We start from the raw sequence: 25,353 nt of genomic DNA, 5'->3' as shown, positions 1-25,353 counted from the left end.
ATAGTGCAGTAGAACCATACCGTTGCATTTATTCGCCTTGTTGCAATGTCCGGGTGCTGGAAGAGTCCTCCAATCTGTCCAAGCTACTAGATGATTATAGAATTTAGTGGTAACTCTTTTGTATTTTACAACCAATGTTTTTCACAAACAGCTTCAGTTACAATGATGCATTAACAGAACTTTTACTTTATAGCTCATGACAAACTATTATATACATGGTCCTGAGTTCGAGTCTCGGTCCGGCACACAGTTTTAATCTTCCAGGAAGTTTCATATCAACGCACACTCCGCTGCAGAGTGAAAATCTCATTCTGTTATATACATGTCTTGCTTTGACATGAGTGATTAGATAAAGACAATTCTTATAACAATTTTTCAGTTGTTTATCATCATGTATGAGGGTTGGAACTATTTATTTACTATTTATTTACAGCTCATACAAACTATATACGTGTTTCAAAGTTTTACTGACCTTCAAAGTAGTCACCAGAATTGTGTATAACCCATTGCTAGTGATGTGGAAGTTATAGGGTACTCTTAGCAGGGCCCGTTGTGTTGACAGTTTGAGCGGCACGGTCTATTGCCCTACAAATTTGTAGCAGTTCTGAAGCGAATACCGTGAAGTGTTTCCTTCAGTTTAGAAATCGAGTTGAACTTACGAGGGCTTAAGTCAGGGGAGTGCAGTAGGTGGTATAGCACGTAGCAGTCCATCAGTCAAACAAATCAGTAACAGATTGCATTGTACATGCTTGAGCATTGTCCTGCAAAATGATGGTCAGGTCCTGCAGACAGTGTCATCACTTCTGTCTCCATGCTGTTAATTTTTGGAACACAACCTACGTCTAGCTTAGAGACAGAAGTGATGACACTTTCTGCAAGACCTGACCATAATTTTGCACGTCAATGTTCAAGCACGTACAGTGCAAGCTCTTACTGATTTGTTTGACTGATGGGGCTGCTAAGTGCTATACCACCTACTGCACTCCCCTGACTTGAGCCCTCATGAGTTCAACTCTATTTCTAAACTGAAGGAAACACTTTACAGCATTTGCTTCAGAACTGCTACAAATTCGCTGGGCAATAGACCGCGCCACTCGAACTGTCAACACAACTGGCACTGCTAAGAGTATCCTTCCATATTGATGGGAATGGTTTATACACAATGCTGGTGACTACTATGAAGGTCAGTAAAACTTTGAAACGTGTGTAATTTGTACGAGCTGTAAATAAATAGTTGCCACTATTAAAGTTCCAATCCTTGTACATTCTTGCACATGACTTCCAAGGCACCACCAAGCTATGAGCCCAAAGACAAGTGCTCCACCACAGCAGGTGGAGAGATTTATTCACTGCCACACCTTGCTGATGTCTGGAGCTGATAAACTAAATTTCCAGTTCTCATGAACATCTTTCATTGGCCTGAGAGGATAAAAGTGGAATATGTTATTCCTAAGAATACCATTTTAGACCACAACATGTGTAGTTATCAAACTGTGCTCATCTTTACTGTTCTTCTGAAAGTGAAGATATCTTGATTTAAAATCAAGTAAATATCAACTTTACGATAGGTAAAACCCAACTGGAAGGGTTACAACTACAAAAGAAGATTCTAAAATTTCGATGTGTGTTTTCTCTTTTATTTAAAACTCCATATGGGTAAAATCAGCGTTTGAAGACAAACACTATGGAATCTTTACTCTCACAGTGCTCAGAGCCATTTGAATCTTTACTGAAGGAACACTACTACGTAACAGGCATTTATGACCAGCTGATTCACAACAGCCTGAAATGCGGTATAATTTGCCTAAAAGTTGAACTTATGCTTGAAACAGTATATGTTATTACATATGGCATTTACAATCTCATCTACATTGATGAACAGTTAATCTGGTTCATTGTGCAAGGTAACAGTTGCAAGTTACCTATCTAACAGCTTCCAGGGGAAACCAAAATTTGATTTTCAACATGTTGTATAATGATTAATAAAATTTAAGAAATTGAAATGTCATTATGTACCCTTTCAACAATGGCAGGACACAGCTTCAGGGAGGTGGAACTTCTGAAGGTTTACTGAATATCATCATAAACTTTTAAAAACATTTATTTAACATTAGTAGCCCAAATGGGAATCAACATTGCTGGACAGTTGTATGATGTTCTGATGTATTACTCAGTTCTTAGCAAAAAGATTAATTCTCAAAGTATTTTATACACAAGTAAACTATCCCTTCGATTTTATGTAGAACACTAGTTAATAAAAATTACAACTTTATAAAATAAAAACTTCACACACTGTTAACAGTCTTATTAGGCAGTTATAAATCCCACTGAGCCTTGGACAACAATCTCAAAACACACTAGTCTTACAATAAGGCAGAAAATTTATGAAGGTTTTCTTGTCATTAACACATGAACATACCCATTTAAAAACCATATAAACTATACACTCAGCATTTAATTTAAACTTGTTCATTAAAAACAGTTTACTTCTTAAGCACTACCCATACCTTTGGTCAGTCTGTTTCTCAAAACTGCAGCCAACATTACTCTTTCTCTCTGACTTAACATGTACAAGACAGCAAAACTGAACATAGTGTATATAATTACCCAACAATCAGCTATAGTAAGGCAAGAGTCTTACTTCCTTGATGGTCAGATTCTGTCTGTATTGAACAGAACTGTAACATACTTTAATTAATTTTATGAGCACAGACACGTGGCAAAAATGTCACTTCGCTGGTTATTAATATCTGCTGATTCCCCAGATTCACATACCGTCTGTCTCAGCATGTAGCCAAATGTGAGCTGCACAATCTTCTGTCTTCAGAGATGCCTTGCCAATCCATGCACAGTAATATAAGGTAGTTGAACTGCAAGTAATGGATGAAACTTCCATTATTTCACTGTTCACGTTGCCACTGGCCACTGAGTCCACCACTCCCTGTGTTGCCCAGGGGCACTATACTGCTAAGTTTGGTGCAGCCTCTCTTGGTGACCTTCGTTATGTGGCAGATACCCGAGCAACCCTTGGGGCCGGTCTGCAACTTTTCTCTCCAAATCAGCTCCCTCTGCTCACCCTCTATGGCACTCAGATGTCGAATACTTAGACCAAATAATGTAGTTGGATAGATAAAAAAAATATACTGAGTAAGCGGTGGCAACAGGTTGAAAGGAGGGAAGGAAGAGGGGTGAAGGAAAAGAATTGGAGACGTCTATGAAAAGGGGTAGATTTCGGGAAAGCACCCAGAACTGCAGACCAGGAGAGACTTACCAGACAGGATGAGAGAGAAAGTCTCCCCTGACCTGTGGTTCTGGGAGGTTTTCCTGAAGTCTACCATTTTTCATAGACCTCTCCAGTCTTTTTCCTTCACCCCTCTAACTTCCCCCTCAAGCTTTGAAAGCTTGCCTAATTATAACGTTCTTTTATGTTTGTGTTCTGCCGAAATTTGGTGAGTAGATTTTTTTATCCGTCCAATTACATTATTTTGTCAAGAATTGATTGTTTCCATTGAATATATAGACCAGCTGCTTAGCTTGTGTTTCTGAAAAACTACAGCTTCACCCTGATCTTGCAAGGTCAGTTCTTTGACATGACTCACATACATTAAAGATGTAACACAATAAGATAAGAATTGCAGTTAGAAACTGTGTCTATGCCTTGTGGCAGCATAACACACAGTGTGCAAATTACGCAGCCCTCATTCATCTAGTAGTTGAGAATGAGAGTGGTTAGTGACTTCCAACAAACTTATATATAATTTCAAAGCTTTTTAAAACAGCTTCTTGCTCAGTCAACATAGTAAATAATGAAAGGAAACAAATTAATTGCTTACTACATTTATGCCATTTGTGCAGTAAGACTTCAACACCAGACTTGATGTTTTAATTTATTATTCAGTGGTGGTTGGTGAACGCATACTAGTTCTCTGCAGCACACCGTAACTATCACACTAAAATTACGCCAATCCCCTTCGAATGTGAGCTATAAATTGCACTAAATTGACGCCATTCCTCTTTGAATGTGTGCTTGTATGCAGACAGAATGGACAAAAACATGTTTCCCAGTACTCTCTCCATGATAACTAGGAATCACGGTGTTAAGTACTGAAATGTTTCCAGTCACACTACAATCTTCTCAGAGAAGAGAAGCAGCTGTCTCTGTCCCTGGTGGCACTGACTGCTACAATCCTTGCAGAACTGCATTAGTAGAGGCAAGAATGGAAATACAAGAGCTGCCTGAAGGTTCTCAGGCTTCTCCCAGACATTGCAACACTAGTTGTGTAGCCTTTCCGTCCCCTATGTTGGTACACCTGTTGGTAGAGGCCTCATAAATTTCAAGTCATTCCAGGCAGAAGTTGACTGTAGGCAGTTGTTCAAAACAGTTCTGGTGTGCATGGTGTTGAAAATGGGAAAATACAGAATATCACACAGGGATTAAATTCTTCGTAAAAGGATGTCTAACAGTGACAAAAATTCATTTGCTGCTTGTAAATGTGTATGGCAGCTCTTCACCTTCAATTTTCACCTGAAGAAATGGGCGGCTGATTTTAAACATGAGCGTGAAAGCATCTGAGATGATCCATGTAAAGGATATTAAAAAATTGGAAGCACACCGGAAATCTTCGACAAAGTGCACGATACGATTTTGGAAGATCGGCTCATAAAGGTGAACAAAATTGCTAATCCTCTAGAGGTATTGAAGGAACATGTTGGTCACATCTTGCACCAGGAATTGAACATTAGAAAGATTTGTGCAAGATGAGTGTCAAGTGTGCTCACTACTGATCACAAATGCATTCATACAACACTTTCTGAAAAGTGGTTGGTGCATTTTAAGAAGGTGTCAGTCTTTGTGCAGCCACTTGAGCAACAGCGTTGGACTGCTCACGCAGAAGATGCCACAATATTATCAAAGGAGAAGGCATACCCGCCTTACAGTCTATAAAGCTTGAGCAACAGCATTGGACTGCTCACGCAGAAGATGCCACGATATTATCAAAGGAGAAGGCATACCCGCCTTACAGTCTATAAAGCAATAAACAACATTGTTATCAATACCGAGAACTATGTAGGTGCACAAGTCATCCTGCATGGTCCATCGATGTTCTGTGGTGGAGTTCCTAACTTTACCCTTAGCGACAATGATGCCAATCAGCAAGGTAATGGCTGGGTCACTGTTGCTCTAGTACGTGGACCTGAAGTCGATAAAGTGGCAGGACTGGTATCGTTTGACAGCTGTGATGTCATCACTTATTGGACATTTCAAATTGGAGAGGTCTACAATAGAGATACAGGTAAATTGTATTACCTGTCTTCGATGCTTCTGGTTCTTAGGACCAGGAATAATCGTAAAATAAATGAATCTGAATTAGTGTCACCAGAGGTCAAAGGTGTTGACAACTGTAAAAAAATTAGTCGTGGGTGACCTCACACATTATTATAGAAATTAAATAAATTATTTCCTTTCCCTTCACACACACACACACACACACACACACACACACACACACACACACACACACACAAAAAAAACACTACACATTGATCTTGTCAAAAGCCAAGTTGTGATTCTTCTTAGTGTTAGCTCTCTGGGGCTCTCTGTGTGAGCGTTGACCTCAGTGATTACGTAACCGCTTATCGCCCTGTGTTTACAAACATGACAAGCACAGATGTGTGCTTTCCCCCCTCCCTTTTGATTTTGGTGCTTCCCCTGCCTCTCTTTTGGTGCTCCCCCCCTCCTTTTTGGTGCTTTTGCCCCTCCCTTCTGGTGCTTTTCTTTCATCTCTCTTCCTTTCCCGTCAACTTTTCTGCCGGGAGGAGCCACTGGCTCTGAAGCTTTGCACATTTCTTTAAACTTTGTGTGTTTTCTCCTGCCACCACTTTGTGAGAAGATTTTTCATCTATCTAATTACATTGTATTTTCTAAACTTTATTGTTTTCATTGAACAAATATTGTGTAGTAAATAAAAGAGGTGGTAGCAGAAAAACACTCCGTACACCCGAGAACATAGTGGCAGTAAGAGAGGCTATCAAACACAATTCACACTGCTCTGTGGATTGTCATTCCCTGGCACTTGGTTTCCCAGACCACAGTGCTTGATGTATCTTAGGGAAAGGTCTTCATTTCTGTGCCTACAAGATTCAAATTCTTCACGTACTGCAGGAGCAGTACTATGCCAGATACTTCTGTAGGGGATCAATGGAAATCAGTATCTCCTTAAAAACTTACTGTCAGCAAAATTTCTGTTAATGGTATAAGACAAACTTGCAAGAAATCCATGAGAAACCAATCCACAGATCAAGAGTTACCATGTGATGTCTGATATCGTCTTACGCAATTATTGGTCCCTAATTCTTTGAAGATGAGATGTGAAATGCTATAACTGTGTTGGGGGGCACCATGTTCACATAGGAAAACTTCTTAGCTTCTGCAATTGCTCCTCTGGCTGTGAACAAACATGCATTCTTTCAACAAGATGTGGCTACCGGTCACGTAGCACCAACTACGGCAATTGTGAGGAACCAATCTTGTTATCTTCAGACTTTTCAGCCTGCGATTTTTTTTCTGTGGGGCTACTTGAAATGACGAGCATTAGTTCTTTAGCACCACACACAATCCAGAAACTGAAATATCAAATTCAGGAAGAAATACAACGAATTCCTGTGGAGACTTTCCAACAGGTAATGGGCGATGCCAGCAGAAGACTTGCTGAGTGCTTGCCAAGGGATGGTGGGCATCTAAAAGACGTTATTTTTGGAAAATATAGAATTTTTAGATTTTTTTCGGTTTGAAAACTAAGTACTTTTATGTTTACTGTGTGTTCTTTGAGTAAATAAAGTCAATTATTCGCTCTCAATAACAGTTTTAAAATCATTTGACTTGCTGCAACACCCCGTAAAATGCAGTGTGTGGAGTTCTACAGATAAACTACCTTGATGGGTGGTACAATATACATCTTCATATTTTAAAATAATAGTTATTTGCTTTCAACCATTTGAGCTAGGGTAATTTCCTTGCTATAAAGGCACAGCAGCCACTGAAGCATTAGTTGTATGGTGTTAATCATATAGATAATTGTTTGCTCATGTATAATTTATTGTCACTGTAAGATAACCCAGACAATCTGTCATAGTTCCACTTTTTGATACCTTTCTGCATGTCTCATTTCAACCTGATGTCTCGCAGTGCATGGAGACTTGCCCAGTGGGGATGTTCGGTGCCAACTGTTCCCAGAACTGCATCTGCAGCAATGGCATGCAGTGCTCAGCTGTCGACGGTTCCTGTAAGTGCCCGGATGGCTGGAAGGGCACCAACTGCTCCCAGCGGGCATGTCCTGAGGGGTGGTTTGGGCCAGGCTGCAAGAGTGTCTGCGAATGTGACCCCCACAACACTGAAATGTAAGTCAGTCAGCTTGTATTGCGATGGGTATGTGGTGAGCACTGTGGCAGCCAATTTGCTAACAAAGCTGCTTGCAAAACACTTTAGATTGTGCAGACATTCCATGATTAATAAGTATGTTGCAAAAAGATTCTGCCTTGAGCTAACATCATTTTTTTTCTTATCCCCCCCCCCCCCCTCTCTCTCTCTCTCCTCTCTCTGTCGTCTTTCCCCAGGCTGTATTCTCAAGTGAATCAATGTTCTGTGTGTTCTGATAAAAATGTGTGCAGTGGTGTGGTTTGCTCACATGAACACATGATGGTTGGTGGTGAGGTGATGTGCAGTGGCAAGGAGCAGTGTACCACATGACTTTGGACTCGCATTCGGGAGGATGACGGTTCAATCCCGTCTCCGGCCATCCTGATTTAGGTTTTCCGTGATTTCCCTAAATCGTTTCAGGCAAATGCCGGGATGGTTCCTTTGAAAGGGCACGGCCGATTTCCTTCCCTAACCCGAGCTTGCGCTTCGTCTCTAATGACCTCGTTGTCGATGGGACGTTAAACACTAACCACCACCACCACATGACTTTAGAGACAATAGTGTCATTTTGCCAAGTGTGTCCATAGCACACACTCCGGGCTGCACACAGAACATTTAGTGTTGATTTTTGTGTTAAATTCAATGTGCTCATTGTAGGTGACATAAGCAAACTTGAACAATATTACAAAATTAAACCAGTATGAGGCTGAGCATATAATGGAATCATATTCTATTACTAGTTGGATGGCTATATATGACTACATGCAACCAACCAGCACCATTCCCTTGCGGGCAAGCGATTCCTGCTTAATACGTACAACCACATCTGGGTAGAGGTCACATTGCCCAAATGTTTGCGTGAAGCCATCGCCATACCATACCTAAGCCCGGCGAGGACAAAGTCCTTCCTTCTAGCTACCATCCCATCTCTCTCACCAGCTGTGTTTGCAAAGTGATGGAACATATGATTCATGCCTGGCTGGTATTGTGGCTCGAGTCCTGCAATCAAATAATGCTGCACAGTGTGGATTTTGAGTGCGGTGTTCTGCAGTTGACCACCTTGTTACTTTTTCCACGCATGTCATGAATGGTTTTCTGTGGAAATCCCAGACTGTGGCCTTGTTTTTTGATTTGGAGAAGGCCTACAACACCTGCTGGAGAGCTGGTATCTTACATACTCTTCACATGTGGGGCTTCTGAAAGAAACAGGAATTTTTAAAAGACTGAGTTATCGAGCTGCGTGTGGATTCTGCCTTGTTGGACACCTTTATCCAGGAAACTGGTGTGCCTAAGGGTTCCATCCTGAGCATTGTTCTCTTTGCTATCGCCATTAACCCTATAAGAGCCTGTCTCCCTCTGGGCATCTCCAGCTCCATTTTTGTTGATGATGTTGCCATCTATTGCAATTCCCCATGGACCTGTCTCACTGAGAGGAGTTTTTAGCGATGTCTTGATCATCTTTACTCCTGGAGCATTGACAGTGGCTTTCAGTTTTGCACTGACATAACCATCTGTATGAATTTCTGGCAGCATAACTGATTTTACCTACCATCTTTACATCTTCGGCCTGTCACTCCTCCGTTCACTGAAACTATGAAATTCCTGGGGCTCGTGCTCAATAGGAAACTCTTTTACTCCTCCGATGTGTCTGACCTGGCAGCCCGCTATACGTGGTCCCTCAATGTCGTACGTGTCCTTAATGGTACTTCCTGGGGTGCAGATCGAACCACCATCCTCTTATTTGTACCATTCCTTTGTCCATTCGAAACACGACTATGGGTGCTTTGTTTATGCATCTGCACATGTGTCCCTCTCACGCTGTCTCAACACTATCCACCATCATGGCATCCATTCAGCCACCAATGCCTTTTACACCAGCCCAGTTGAAAGTATGTATGCTGAAGCTGCTGAATTACCACTGTCCTACCACTGTGATTTTTAGAGCAAATTTCCTTTTATGCAAGTTGAACTATGTGTGAGAATGTACGATGAATTTCTTAAATCACAGAGCGTTTGATGACGAGCCATTTAGAAGTATTTCGAGCCCAGAAGATCAGACATTCATGTAGTTATTGTGAGCAAATTGATGTAGTGCTATGGGAAGCTCTCTCTCCTCTGCGGGAGCTAATTTATTTGTGGAAAATTTTGAGGACAAGTCACTGGACTCGGCACATGCAAAAAAGATCAACATTATATGTGAAAGCTTAGCTTCTCTTGCAGCTTATTAACCTTAGAGACCAATGTTCTATGTGAAAGCTTTGCTTTTCTTGTAGCAACACTATGTATATTAATTTAAAACATTAACTTTTCCTGTTTGTGTATCCGCGCTACTTAACAGTGTTGTTGTTATTTGCTGACTATATCACGTGTCCTTGGGTCTGAATATCCACTGTCGTGGGCTGGCGAGAGCACGTGACATGAGCTATGACTGGCTTACAAAAGTGCATCACTATCTCAATTACAATGGTTCAGAAAGTAACATGTGGTATTTGGTGGAATTCAAATTTATACTTTCGTAATACAAAAATATGCAGCGTACATGTTGCTGCAAATCAAAAATCTTTCCGAAAGGGGTTTTCTTCCCTGAGTTTCATTTTATAAAGTGCCGGGAAATTCTAGACCCATGTATAAAAACATAACCATTAAAAAGGATTGATAAGTTTTACAGTTCCGAGGGAAAATATACTGTCACTTAATAACACGGAAATGTGTGTTTTCATCTGGGAGAAACTGTATTCTTAGCTCGGAAATCCGGGGAAAATCCGTGAATTTTTTTCCTTGTCCACATATAAACCCTGTCTCAGCGCCCTTCAAAGTCTCTGTTCACTGTACATCACCCATCCCTTAGTACAACAGGTCCAGGAAAACTGTCACTTAACGGGAGGTCATTTTAACTTGGCTGTGTATTGGGCACTGCCTTCTTAGCCATCATCATTTGATAAGTGGCACTACCCACCATTTTGTACACATTGTGCCAAAGTGATAACTGTCAGCAACATCCTGAGTGAATGCCCATTTATTAACCATTTATGTTCCTGCTTGTGTTTACTGTCTGAGTTATTGGCTGTTTTATCAAATGATGCGCGCGCTGTCAACTGCATTTTACTTTTTACCCATCTAAGCAATATGGTAAGGCCATTTAATTTTTGTTTTGGACCTCCATTTCTGTGTGGTGTCTTTTTTAGCCCTTTCTCCAACCCTGTTTTTAGCTGTCTTCTCTTACATCAATTGGGACCAGTGGCGGATACATACGGAAGGTGCACGGGGCGTGCACTTCCCCCTGTGGGGCTGTCTGCATTGCCACCTGTGCTATCACCACCAGTCAACCCTCATGCTATTCGTTCGTTCCTTTTGTCAGTGGACTTGGCTGAGTCGAGTTACTGAGTGGTTGTACTTTACTATGTAGCGTGGGTGTCCGTGTCATCATATTTTATACGTTTCTGTCTGGCACATAGGTATCAATGCCTTAGCTCTGTTAAACACTCACCCTGACATTAATTGTCCTATTGATGATGTCATTAACCAATTTGCCAGGAAGAATAGGTGCACACAATTCAGAGTTTAAGGAAGAGAACAACAATTGTAACTTTTTTATGTTATAAGATGGCATTGTCTTGTATATGTGATAATCAGTTAAAATAAAACTTTCTTAAACTTTGCATGTGACTAAATTCTTTTTTATTACAGTAAAAGTACACGTAGCTCAAGATATTTTAGCGACCCTCCTTGAGGTTTTTCTGTATCCGCCACTGATTTGGACTGACGTATAGTCATTTTTTAACTCCACTCTGCGTTCATGTTCTGTAGTTTTGACTTGGGCGCGTATGATTCCATTTGTTTTTGTGCCCTAAAACAAAATGAAACAAAAAAACTTAGCATCTTCCAACAAACTTTACACATAGTTTCAAACATTTTTGATACTTCTTTTTGCTGACACTTCTCACACAGTTAAAAAAGATTATTGCTTACTATGTTTTCACTGTTCACGCAACAAAACTTCAGTATCAAGCATGACATTTGCAACGCATTATGCAGACAGTATCCACATGTACCACTGAATTTACCTGCAAAACCATATTATTGTACAATGCATGCTTCAGGAGATATCTTTTAAATGTTTAGGTACCTGAGAGACTAGCTTTTCTTAAAACAAAGTGCAAATTACCCAGACAGTAGTCATCTAATGTTTGATAAGATAGCACATAGTGGCTTCCAACAATTCACAGTCCGTTCAAATGATAAATAACCAAAACAGCTGCTGTAAGAAGTTTTATTGCTCTCCTATTGGCTCACAACTAGTTTCTTGACTATAAAGTCAAATCCTCACATGCCAAACAACTAAACTAAAGAAAATGCAAGAAACGTTTTGTAGAACTACATAGGTTAAATTATATCACAAATTTTAATTACATAACACCCTATCTTCGTTTCTTCATGACCTCAACACCTCTCCCACCCACTTAATGTGGTACTCCTCAGCCCAGATGCCACCTTCCTAGAGGTTGACCTTCTCCTCTCTGATGGCTCGATCTGCACCTCTGTCCACAATAAGCCCACAAACCACCAACAGTACCAGCATTTTGACAGCTGTCATCCATTTGACATCAAAAAACCCTTCCCATACAGCCTGGCCACCCAGAGATGGCACATCTGCTGTGAAAAAAAAACTACCTTGCTCAGTATGCTAAAGGTCTCACCAAGGCCTTCACAGATTGGCACTATTATCCACACCTAGTCTGCAAACAGATCACCTGAGCCATTTCCTCTCACACCCCCTGTCCTCCCACCACCCCTGAGAACCAGGCACAAAGGAGAGTCCCTTCGTCACCCATTACCACCCCAGACTGCAACAATTGAACCATATCCTTTACTAGGGCTTTGATTTCCTAACATTGTACCCTGAAATGAGGGACATCCTACAAGAGATACTGCCTGCCCCTCCTAAAGCGGTGTTCAGTCACCCACCCAACCTCAACAACATCTTAGTCTATCCCTATGTCACTGCCAATCCCAACCTGTTGCCACGAGGATCATATCCCTGTGGAAGATCCAGTTGCAAAACCTGCCAGGTCAACCCACCCAGCACTTTGTGTTCCAGTCCTGTCACAGATTTATCCTACCACATGAGCAGCTGGGTCTCCTGTGGAAGCAGGCATGTCATTTACCAGCTCTGCAGCAATCACTGCATAGCTTTTTATATTGGTATGACTACCAACCAGGGTGAGCAGCCACCGCCAAACTGTGACCGAGAGCAAAGTAGACCACCCGTGGCACTACATACAGCTGAACACAACACATTTGATTTCAGTAGCTGCCTCACTACCTGAACCATCCAGATCCTTCCCTCCACCACCAGATTTTCTGAACTTCTGCTCCCGCAATTAGCCCAAACTCAACCTACGGTAACATACTTTTCCCACACCCTCCATTCAACAATTTACACCCCCTCTGTCCTATCATATCCTCCCCATTCTCATCTCCCACCCTGTTGCAGCCCTCTGCCAATGCATCCGCCTGTCTTTCGCCACCTTCCTGCCCCACAACCTCCTGATGCTGCATCTGTTGGCAGCTTAGTTCTTGCACATTCCACCAAACAGCATTTGTCTCTCCCCTACCCATACACTACTATCCCTTCCTCTTCCCTGCCATTTACAGACTGCTGCTTGCATCCCACGTGATAGACGCATACGGCCTGAGATGCTGGAGTTGGCGGATATGTGTGTGTGTGTGTGTGTGTGTGTGTGTGTGTGTGTGTGTGTGTGTGTGTGTGTGTGTGTGTGTGTGTCGTGGAAGCCATTCCTCAATAAAGCATAAATGTCCCTTATCCTCATGTTGATAATAATGTAAAAATGCAGCTGTTAAACACATGAGAGTGGACTACATAAGAGATGTAACCTAGAATGAACAGGGATACTAAGAACTATGAAAGTATCTCAGTGATAAATGATGATTACTCAAAGGGATTTGAGAATTTATTTTAAAACCTCCAATGATAAATAATTGTTAAGGGAACTGTGGTGAGAAGCAGCATGTGGAGTTGCATAGCTCACAGCATAGCATGTACTGACAACTCGAGTTATACACGGAAATATCACCTAGTTATGCATGTGTGGAGTGGGGTTAGTCAAGTCATAGTCACAATAATCCTAAAATGAGGTGAAGTGCCAGTTTAATCAGAAGTAAAACTTTAACATCAGACACAACATTTTAATTTATTAGTTTTTTGCTACCAGCTCTATTAACAACAGTTTGCTGAAAGTTTCTACATTCGGGAGATATGTCATAGATGTTAGGAAGCCAAAAATTTGCTTTTGTTTAAAATGGAACTCAAATTGCCCGTACTATATTCATCAAATGTTTCATAATGAGAGGTTGTAGTAGCGACTTTCAATCAACCTTAAGCATTACTTCAAACATTTCCTAAAACATTTTCTGTCTTACATGCTTAATGTCAAGTATTTCACACATTCATAAATTAATCAGGCATTTAAAGCTGTATTATGAGCGATTTTGCTTCTTTAAAGAATAGGTGGTTTAGTAGTTAAAACAGAAAACATGTTATGGAATATATAAAATGTTATTCTCTACATATTTATGACAGCACTTCCCTGTCCACTTGCACATTTTTGTCCATTTCAGTTACTAGTAAATTAAACAATAAAGTTGTTTTGACACATAATTGACCATTTATAGATGGTCATGGCAGAGGAAGTTTTGCACCTCTAATGCATATGCAGAACTTCCAAAAATTCAATTTTGCCAGCAGTTCTGTCTCATAATGTATCAACAATTTCATTTTACACTGAAATGTTTTATTGCTATGTTTTTCGGTTTTGGCAGCTGGTAATTCTTGTGCAGGTGCCATCCATGGACGGGACTATGTGTCTGCAAGGCAGGCTGGGATGGCAAGAAGTGTTCGCGGCCATGCCCACTCCTCATGTACGGGAAGGGCTGTAGCCGACAGTGCGACTGCCAAAATGATGCCCTGTGCTCACCTGTCAACGGAATGTGCATCTGTGCCCCAGGTCAGAGTGCATTTCAGTCAGAATTCTTACAGCTTCCATGCTGACATTGATATTCTGGGTATGCTGATTGGTTCAGTTGTCAGAGTAATATGGACTGTTACGCATGTTTGTAAAAAACACAGTGAAATCTCTTGTTGTTGTGGTTGTCAGTCATATGACTGGCTTGATAACAGCTCTTTGTGCTAGTCTGTGTTGTGCAAACTTCGTTATCTGTGCATAACCACATCCACTGAAAACTGGTTACTGTCATTAGCCTTGATAACTTTCTAACATTATAAATCCCCAACTACATCCACCAGCCTGTCCCTCAGCTGTGCCTCTTCATTATGTAATTAATGATTTCTTGATGTATCAGGTTGTGTTCTATCAACTGATTCCATCTTTTAGTCAAGTTATGCCATAAATTTTTCTCATTGATTTCATTCAGTACCTCTTCATTATCTACCTGACCTACCCTTTAATTTTTTGCTTTCTTTTATTTTGAAATCATCTGTTATCATCTTGTCTGCACTCTTTATTTTCTACCCATTTAAGGGATCTTAAAATTATGCACTGTGACCTGTAGTATATCAATTTATATTTTCCCAACGACAACATCCTTCTGAACAGACCCCGCCTGGAGATCCAAATAAGAAATTGTTTTTACTTCAGAACATTTTAATCAAGAAGATACATCATCATAAAATTATATAGTAGAACTATATGTCCTAAGATGAAGGTGAAATAGAAAGTCTTTGACCCTATTTGTGGGAGTCTTTTTGCTGTGCCTATTTGTGACTCAGCATCTCTTCTTTTTTATCTATGTTGTTCTGATTTTAATAAATCATTAAACTTCAGGAATTCAGAGTTCTACAAGACTGCTGACTTTTAACAAAGCATCTAATTAACTTCAGATAAGAACTCATTACATGTCTAGTCAATCACAGAAATAACACCAGAGTGTCTCTGTAATTTGTTAATTGCTTGTTAGCAAAGTCCAGACAGAAACTCAGCATGCCACAGTCAGAAATAAAAGATAGCGTGTTATGTAGAAATTTTGGTTAATGTTTGCATGACTTTCATATCACCATGCTCATCTCACATCATTTAAAAAATAACATTGTCTTATTGGGATGCCATTCATAGAAATGTGAACACTGACACTTTAAAGGGGGTAAATATTAAAGTTCTGGTGTTACAGTCTTCAGTCCATCTGAGATGGAGTGTAAGCTCCATCAAAGTAATTGCCCTGTTAATAATGCAATTTTCTACTTAATTTAACTTCCTTTCCACTTTTCTCTTTGTTTGATTTTTTTTATAACCCTGTGCTTTGGTGTCTCTCTGCCATTGCCACTTCATCATTTGGTATTGGTGGTGGTCTAATTATCAACAATGTTAATGATTCCAGTCTTTTTTTCCCACACTGGTTCTTTCAGTTTATGTGTACATTATCCATGACTTACTGTCTGATGTGTTTTCTGCTGTTAACTGATGAAGTTTTCTGAACCACGACTGTCAGCATTTTGATTTATGCCTCACCAAAATCCTTTCCCCTTTCCTTTTCTGAATGGTAAGACGATTATCATTTTCTCTTAATGTATATGACTATGAGAACTGGGTAAGAATAAGTTTTTTCTATATTTTCTTTTATTGTAGTTTTTGTTTAAAGTCCTTTTCTAAAGAGTGAATGAATGATTGATTCAGTCTAAGAGCAGTAGCTTGTTAGTTTGCTGTTGTTAACATTTAAAAAATTGCAAGTAAACTTCATACAAAGAAAGATGTCAAACTTCAGCAACTATTAAGATATAATGTTTAAGAATGTACTATGTGATTTAATTGGATATGTTGTTCATCCAGCCACTGCAATGAAAAGTAATGCAGTAAATGAAAAAGTCTACAAATATAAAACTTAGTCACAGTGTGGTAAAGTAAGATGTTCATTTCACATAATATTTACTTTTTAATTCATAATTTGCTTCATGTTTTGCTCAGCATACGAAGTTTCATCTTTTCTGTATTGAAAATAAAGTGTGTCAAGTGTTATCATTTAAAGAAACTCTTCCTATTCACCCCGTTTGAAGACTGATGAGGTATGTCAATTCTCTCTGATTATATAAAGTGTCAGCAAGAAATTTCCATTTAAAGGCCGTACAGTCCAGAACCGCTATGCCAATAATGCAAAATCGCTGAGCATTGAGGCTACCTTCCCACTGATGCACCATGTTGGATATATGTATTTGACAAAATGTGTCCTGGTGCATGAAGAAATCCATAACTGCCTTCTACACATTGACCCTTGGAGTCATTTTCAAGGGATTGAAGGTATGATGATGACGGCATTGTGAGAGATCAGAACTGTAGGGCAGATGCTAAAGTGTGTTCCATTTGAGTTGACAGTGTCTTGTGTCAAATCAAGACCAACAAGGAACTTGGCACACCATTCCAAATTCTCTGATGGATGTCAACTGGTGTTTGTTCTTTGGCAGCCAAGTAAGGAATAACTGCACATTGGTTCTATTTGGACACACATGGTAATACCATCAACATAGTTCTCTCTCTCTCTCTCTCTCTCTCTCTCTCTCTCTCTCTCTGTGTGTGTGTGTGTGTGTGTGTGTGTGTGTGTGTGTGTGTGTGTGTGCAATAATACCCTCAAATTGAGACTTTTTGATTGGTGCACACCTTAGCTATTGCACGAGACTTTATGAAAACAGAGTACTTCTTAGCTGGCTCTGACCTTTTTGAGGATTGAGCATAGTTGAAAAGTTGCTGAACAGAAAGGTACAGATATATTGGCTATGTTTTCTGCATCACTCTTCTAATTTTGCATCTTATCTTTTATGCTTCATATTACTGAAAACCATTTCTTGATGTTTCAAAGACTGACATAAAATCCATACAGGAATTAAGTAAGCATGCTGTAGACATCCATAGAATATTTTTAGGCATAGAAATGTACTCTTAGTACTCACTGCAGTGACTGCTATTTTTAAATTTTCTTCAGGAAATATGCGAACTGTATCTTCTTAACATCAATTATCAGAACACTGCAGATGTATTAAGACACTAGTAGGCTATTTCTCACATAGCAGTTTTGGCTTTTAAGCTTTCTTCCAATCATCTGTATGATGATACAGATAATTTTGATAAATGATTTAAAACTATTTTCACATTGCTGCCATACTGCAAATGACAACTTCACTGAAAGTGCAAGATTAATGTTCTCTCTCTTAAAAGTGTGCAATATGAAACTTGTGCATCGATATAATTAAGACTTATTGTGTTCGTTGGTAATCTATATGTATATTCAAAGCTTTGTTGAAAGGAATGGAATATTATAACTTATACTGTTTGAAAATCAGTAAGTAAGTCAACACAGATAACTGCATAGGAGTGAGAGTGATAAATGCTTATTCTGGTGGCAACTGCTGCAGTTTTGTGATCAGATAGTGATGTTGCAGTTGCACAACTGCTTATTGTACAGCTATCAGAGGAGATGAGTATAAGCCTGTTTCACATAGACTAGGTTAAAGGGTTTAAATTCCAAAAAGGCAATGAAACTCCCAGAAATGTGGCTAATGATACACTTTGGGAAAAGCAAATAAAACTTCATACATATACATATGAGGGCATGCTGAAAAGTAATGCCTCCAAATTTCTTATGTGAAGAATCTTAACTTTTTTTTAATACAGAACAAATGTTTTTAACATTCTGCATATTTATTCTTTATGTTTATGTATTTATTTCTCAATGAAGTCACCTTGCTGATGAATACATTTCTCCCGACAAGAGACCAGGCTTTTGATACCATCACTGTAGAATGTTTGCTTTTGTTGGCAGAGCCACAACCTCACCTTTGTTTCATCATCATCATCATTTAAGACTGATTATGCCTTTCAGCATTTAGTCTGGAGCATAGCCCCCCTTATACAGTTCCTCCGTGATACCCTATTCAGTGCTAACATTGGTGCCTCTTCTGATGTTAAACCTATTACTTCAAAATCATTCTTAACCGAATCCAGGTACCTTCTCCTCAGTCTGCCCCGACTCCTCTTACCCTCTACTGCCGAATCCATGAGTCTCTTGGGTAACCTTGCTTCTCCCATGCGTGTAACATGACCCCACCATCTAAGCCTGTTCGCCCTGACTGCTACATCTATAGAGTTCATTCCCAGTTTTTCTTTGATTTCCTCATTGTGGACACCCTCCTGCCATTGTTCCCATCTACTAGTACCTCCAATCATCCTAGCTACTTTCATATCCGTAACCTCAACCTTGTTGATAAGGTAACCTGAATCCACCCAGCTTTCGCTCCCATACAACAAAGTTGGTCAAAAGATTGAACGGTGCACAGATACCTTAGTCTTGGTACTGACTTCCTTCTTGCAGAAGAGAGTAGATCGTAGCTGAGTGCTCACTGCATTAGCTTTGCTACACCTTGCTTCCAGTTCCTTCACTATGTTGCCATCCTGTGAGAATATGCATCCTAAGTACTTGAAACCGTCCACCTGTTCTAACTTTGTTCCTCCTATTTGGCACTCAATCCGTTAATATTTCTTTCCCACTGACATTACTTTCGTTTTGGAGATGCTAATCTTCATACGGTAGTCCTTACATTTCTGATCTAGCTCTGAAATATTACTTTGCAAACTTTCAATCGAATCTGCCATCACAACTAAGTCATCCGCATATGCAAGACTGCTTATTTTGTGTTCACATATCTTAATCTCACCCAGCCAGTCTATTGTTTTCAACATATGATCCATAAATAATATGAACAACAGTGGAGACAGGTTGCAGCCTTGTCTTACCCCTGAAACTATTCTGAACCATGATCTCAATTTACCGTCAACTCTAACTGCTGCCTGACTATCCATGTAAAGACCTTTAATTGCTTGCAAAAGTTTGCCTCCTATTCCATAATCTTGTAGAACAGACAATAACTTCCTCCTAGGAACCCTGTCATATGCCTTTTCTAGATCTATAAAGCATAGATACAATTCCCTGTTCCACTCATAACACTTCTCCATTATTTGCCGTAAGCTAAAGACCTGGTCCTGACAGCCTCTAAGAGACCTAAACCCACACTGATTTTTATCCAATTGGTCCTCAACTAATACTCACACTTTCCTTTCAACAATACCTGAGAAGATTTTACCCACAACACTGATTAAAGAGATACCTCTGTAGTTGTTACAATCTTTTCTGTTTCCATGTTTAAACATTGGTGTGATTACTGCTTTTGTCCAGTCTGATGGAACCTGTCCCGACTCCCAGTCCATTTCAATTATCCTGTGTAGCCATTTAAGACCTGACATTCCACTGTATTTGATGAGTTCCGACTTAATTCCATCCACCCCAGCCGCTTTATTGCACTGCAATCTATTGACCATTTTTTCCACTTCCTCAAATGTGATCCTATTTCCATCATCATTCCTATCCCATTCTACCTCGAAATCTGAAACATTACTGATCGCATTTTCACCTACATTGAGCAACTCTTCAAAATATTCCCTCCATCTGCCCAAGGCATCCACAGGATTCACCAGCAGTTTTCCTGACCTATCCAAAATACTTGTCATTTCATTCTTACCTCCCTTTCGAAGACTGCTAATTACACTCCAGAATGGTTTTCCAGCAGCTTGACCCATAGTCTCCAACCTGTTTCCAAAGTCTTCCCACGATTTCTTCTTGGATGCTGCAATTATCTGTTTGCACCATTTAATTACTATCAAGCTAAAGTCCTCAAAGGTATCCTTCAGGTTTTGTAAAAGGATGAAAATTAGATGGAATCAAGTCAGGACTGTATGGGGACGAAATAACTGGCTGTAGCTTCATCATAAATTGCATTGAGAAGTATCTATTTTTTATTTCTTTATGGCGGCTGATTTCAGTCACCTGTGTCCATTTTCAAACCATTCATGCTGTAAGTGTGACAGATAAAGGCAGTAGCCCATGTATAGAAACTGCCCCTGCAGTAATCAAAGCAATATATGGCCAACATTAGAGAACTCTAATGTCTATCCTGTGTGGTGTAACTTGCCGTTGTTAAGTCTGCCATATACCACTGCAGGGGCAATTTCTGTACATGGGCTATTGCCTGTATCTGCCACACTTACAGCACAGATGGTTTGAAAATAGACAGAGGTGTCTGAAACTAGTAACCATTAAGAAATAATTTAAAAAAATAGATACTTCTTGATGCAACTCATGATGAAGTTACAACCATTTATTTCAATAACAAGACAAGTTTCGGACCTACGAGGGTTGTCCACAAAGTAAGTTCTATTTGGTTATATAAAACAAACATGTACAGATACAGAAAAAATATTTATTGTACAAAAATCTATAACTGTTAAACTACTTTTCTACATAGCTTCCGAAATTTTGTAGGCACTTGTCATAGCGTGGCACAAGTTTTTGTATGCCTTCTTCATAGAAGGTTGCTGCCTGTGTATTCAACCATGTGGTAACATGCTCTTCAGCTCATCATCATCATTGAAGTGATGACCACCAAGGACAGATTTTAGGTGTAAGAAGAGACAAAAGTCGCTAGGAGCGAGGTACGGGCTGCATGGAGGATGACCAAACGGGTCCCAGTGAAATTCCCGTAGAAGTTGTGTGGTACATTTGCCATGTGAGGTCGGGCATTATCGTGGGAAAAAAACAACGTCTTTTGACAGTAATCCTTGGCTCTTGTTCTGTATTGCACGGTGCAATTTCTTAATGGTCTCACAGTAACCGTGTACATTGATTGTTTGGCCTCGTGGTAAGAAATCGATCAGCAAAATGCCTTTTCTGTCCCAAAAAACGATGCACATGACTTTTCAAGGTGTCAAGATTTGCTTAGATGTAACCTCTGATGGGGATGAAGTGTGCCTCCATTACATCAGTTGCCGTTTTGTTTCAGAGACATCGTACGAATCCAAGTCTCATCCCCCATGACTATCCGAGAAAGAAAACTACCACCTTCTTCATTGTAGGATGTCAAAAACTGAAGTACACTGCCCATCTGTGGTTTTTTTGTGTTGTACAGTAAGAATTTTGGGTACCCAACGTGAGCAAAGTTTACAAAATTTCAGTTCTTCTGTAACAATTTCGTGAATTAGTGATCGTGAGATTTGTGGAACTTCGGTAACGAGGGCACTAAGTGTAAACTTACAGTTGTGCTTAATCTTCTCTTCAATTGTGTGAACCAGCTCATCAGTAACCACAGACGGGCGTCCACTTCATTCTTCATCATGCACTCGATCACGTCCTTCATTGAACATCTTCTAACCATTGAATCACTGATAGCGTTTTATCCATAAACACAGATTTCCCAATGAATTTCCTTCTGTTTAACTTTCTTTGCATTTAGAGAACAAATCGCAGATACGATTTCACACATGGTGGCATTTTCAATCACGCCTGACATTATAAAGAAGCACTACGAAGCACATGTCGGCAGCAGCAATCTGAAAATGGTGTACACGTCTTCTCGTTGTGTCAGAGTAACCGCCGCGACCACTCGGAACTGCGATCGTAGTGCTGCCGCGGATAGAAACAGAATTTACTTTGTGGAGACCCTCGTATTTTTCACCTGCAGCATGCTGCAAGTTTATATGTATGGGGGGATGATCGATGACAGTGAACCCGAAGTGTGGGATTCTTGTAGATGTTGCAGCGCTCATGTGTGGTCTGCCGTTATCGTGCTCGAGCAGAGGGTGCTCTGTGCGTAAATGACTTTGAATTTCAATCCGTACTACAGCACACTGTTCCCGACAGACTGGCATATTTACATTACACAGCACCACGTTACACGCAAATTCAGAGCCCTCTAGTGGTAGAGGACTGCAAATATGTAGACACGAAGACTTAAGATGTACGATGTTAATCATATTAGTTTCATTTAAAAAGGTTTAAGAGTTTTCACATAAAATTTCAAAAGTACTACTCTTCAGCACACCCTCATGATTTGTTGTTGTGGTCTTCAGTCCTGAGACTGGTTTGATGCAGCTCTCCATGCTACTCTATCCTGTGCAAGCTTCTTCATCTCCCAGTACCTACTGCAACCTACATCCTGCTGAATCTGCTTAGTGTATTCATCTCTTGGTCTCCCTCTACGATTTTTACCCTCCACGCTGCCCTCCAATGCTAAATTTGTGATCCCTTGATGCCTCAGAACATGTCCTACCAACCGATCCCTTCTTCTAGTCAAGTTGTGCCACAAACTTCTCTTCTCCCCAATCCTATTCAATACCTCCTCATTAGTTATGTGATCTACCCATCTACAGCATTCTTCTGTAGCACCACATTTCGAAAGCTTCTATTCTCTTCTTGTCCAAACTAGTTATCGTCCATGTTTCACTTCCATACATGGCTACACTCCATACAAATACTTCTAGAAACGATTTCCTGACACTTAAATCTATACTCGATGTTAAAAAATTTCTCTTCTTCAGAAATGCTTTCCTTGCCATTGCCAGTCGTACATTTTACATCCTCTCTACTTCGACCATCATCTGTTATTTTGCTCCCCAAATAGCATAACTCCTTTACTACTTTAAGTGTCTCATTTCCTAATCTAATTCCCTCATCATCACCCGACTTAATTAGACTACATTCCATTATCCTTGTTTTGCTTTTGTTGATGTTCATCTTATATCCTCCTTTCAAGACACTATCCATTTCGTTCAACTGCTCTTCCAAGTCCTTTGCTGTCTCTAACAGAATTACAATGTCATCGGCGAACCTTAAAGTTTTTATTTCTTCTCCACGGATTTTAATACCTACTCTGAATTTTTCTTTCGTTTCCTTTACTGCTTGGTCAATATACAGATTGAATAACATTGGGGATAGGCTGCAACCCTGTCTCACTCCCTTCCCAACCACTGCTTCCGTTTCATACCCCTTGACTCTTATAACTGCCATCTGGTTTCTGTACAAATTGTAAATAGCCTTTCACTCCCTGTATAATACCCCTGCCACCTTCAGAATTTGAGAGAGAGTATTCTAGTCAACATTGTCAAAAGCTTTCTCTAAGTCTACAAATGCGAGGAACGTAGGTTTGCCTTTCCTTAATCTAGCTTCTAAGATAAGTCGTAGGGTCAGTATTGCCTCACGTGTTCCCATATTTCTACGGAATCCAAACTGATCTTCCCCAAGGTTGGTTTCTACTAGTTTTTCCATTTGTCTGTAAATAATTCACGGTAGTATTTTGCAGCTGTGACTTATTAAACTGATAGTTTGGTAATTTTCACATCTGTCAACACCTGCTTTCTTTGGGATTGGAATTATTATATTCTTCTTGAAGTCAGAGGGTACTTCGCCTGTCTCATACATCTTGCTCACCAGATGGTACAGTTTTGTCAGGACTGGCTCTCCCAAGGCTGTCAGTAGTTCTAATGGAATGTTGTCTACTCCCGGAGCTTTGTTGCGACTCGGGTCTTTCAGTGCTCTGTCAAACTCTTCACGCAGTATCATATCTCCCATTTCATCTTCATCTACATCCTCTTCCATTTCCATAATATTGTCCTCAAGAACATCGCCCTTTTATAAACCCCCTATATACTCCTTCCACCTTTCTGCTTTCCCTTCTTTGCTTAGAACTGGGTTTCCATCTGATTAAAATGATGATTAAAATACAGAAAATGTGGACAGAAGATTGAAAATTATCTTACTCATGAAAATTAGTAAAAAATGAAACTATGTAAAATCCAGGATGGAATGTACCAATATTATGAGAAGGAAAGTAGCTACTCACTATATAGCGGAGATGCTGTATAGATAGGCACAACAAAAAGACTTTCACACTTAAAGCTTTTAGCCAATGGCCTCTGTCAACAATACGCACACGTGCGTGCGCGCACACACACACTGGCGCAAACACAAACACGACTCTCACACGCAACTGCAGACTCGGGCAACTGAAAGCACACTGTGAGCAGTGACACCGGTGCGTGATGGGAGTGGCCACTGGGAAGGGGAAAGGAGGGGGCTCGGGTGGGGAGGGGGAGGGATAGTGTGGTGGGGATGGCAAACAGTGAAGTGCTGCAGGTTGTCAGCGGCCAGGGGAGAGGTGTGGAGGGCGACAGGGGAGGGGGATAGTAGCGGTAAAGGAGAGAAATAAATTAAAAAAAAAAAATGAATAAAAAAATTAAAAAGACTGGGTGTGGTGGTGGAATGATGGCTGTGTAGTGATGGAATGGGAGCAGGGAAGGGGCTGGATGGGTGAGGACAGCGACTAACAGAGGTGGTGGCCAGGAGGGTATGGTAACGTTGGCTGTATTGCAGGGAAAGTTCCCACCTGCAGAATTCAGAAAAGCTGGTGTTGGTGGGAAGGATCCATATGGCACAGGCCGGGAAGAAGTCATGGAAAAGAAGGATATAATGTTTGGCGGCATGTTCAGCAACGGGGAGGTCGACTTGTTTCTCGGCCACAGTTTGTCGGTGTCCATTCGTGTGGACAGACAGCTTGTTGGTTATCATGCCTACATAGAATGCAGCATAGTGGTTGCAGCTTAGCTTGTATACCACATGAGTGGTTTCACAGGTAGCCCTGCCTTTGATGGGATAGTTGATGTTGGTGACTGGACTGGAGTAGGTGGTGGTGGGAGGGGGTATGGGACAGGTCTTGCATCTAGGTCTATTACAGGGGTATCAGCCATGAGGTAAGAGGGATTGGGAGCAGGGGTTGTGTAAGGATGGATCAGTATATTGTGTAGGTTTGGTGGACAGCAGAATTCCACTATGGGAGGGGCAGGGGGGAGGGGGGGGGGGTGGACAGGACATTTCTCATTTCAGGGCATGACGAGAGGTAATCGAAACCCTGGCAGAGAATGAAATTAAGTTTCTCCAGTGCTGGGTAGTTCTGAGTTAAGAGTGAAATGGTGCTCTGTGGCCAGACGGTGGGACTTTGGGAGGTGGTGGGAGACTGGAAAGATAAGGCACGG

The 25,353-nt window shown here is 40.6% G+C and overlaps 1 protein-coding gene across 1 annotated transcript in view; it reads left to right on the top strand.

Moving 5' to 3' along the window:
- The window catches only part of LOC124718759 (protein draper-like), a 174,507-nt gene that overhangs the window by 39,489 nt on the left and 109,665 nt on the right, over positions 1–25,353 (top strand). The window contains exons 7-8 of the mRNA XM_047244373.1: positions 7,187–7,398; positions 14,276–14,442. Coding sequence (XP_047100329.1) covers positions 7,187–7,398; positions 14,276–14,442 — 379 coding nt within the window. The remainder of the gene's footprint in view (positions 1–7,186; positions 7,399–14,275; positions 14,443–25,353) is intronic.

The sequence above is a fragment of the Schistocerca piceifrons genome, chromosome 10 (assembly GCF_021461385.2).
Source record: "Schistocerca piceifrons isolate TAMUIC-IGC-003096 chromosome 10, iqSchPice1.1, whole genome shotgun sequence".
Classification (NCBI taxonomy): domain Eukaryota; kingdom Metazoa; phylum Arthropoda; class Insecta; order Orthoptera; family Acrididae; genus Schistocerca; species Schistocerca piceifrons.
Note: the sequence above shows the minus strand (reverse complement) of the source record. Positions and strands in the feature narration are given on the sequence as shown.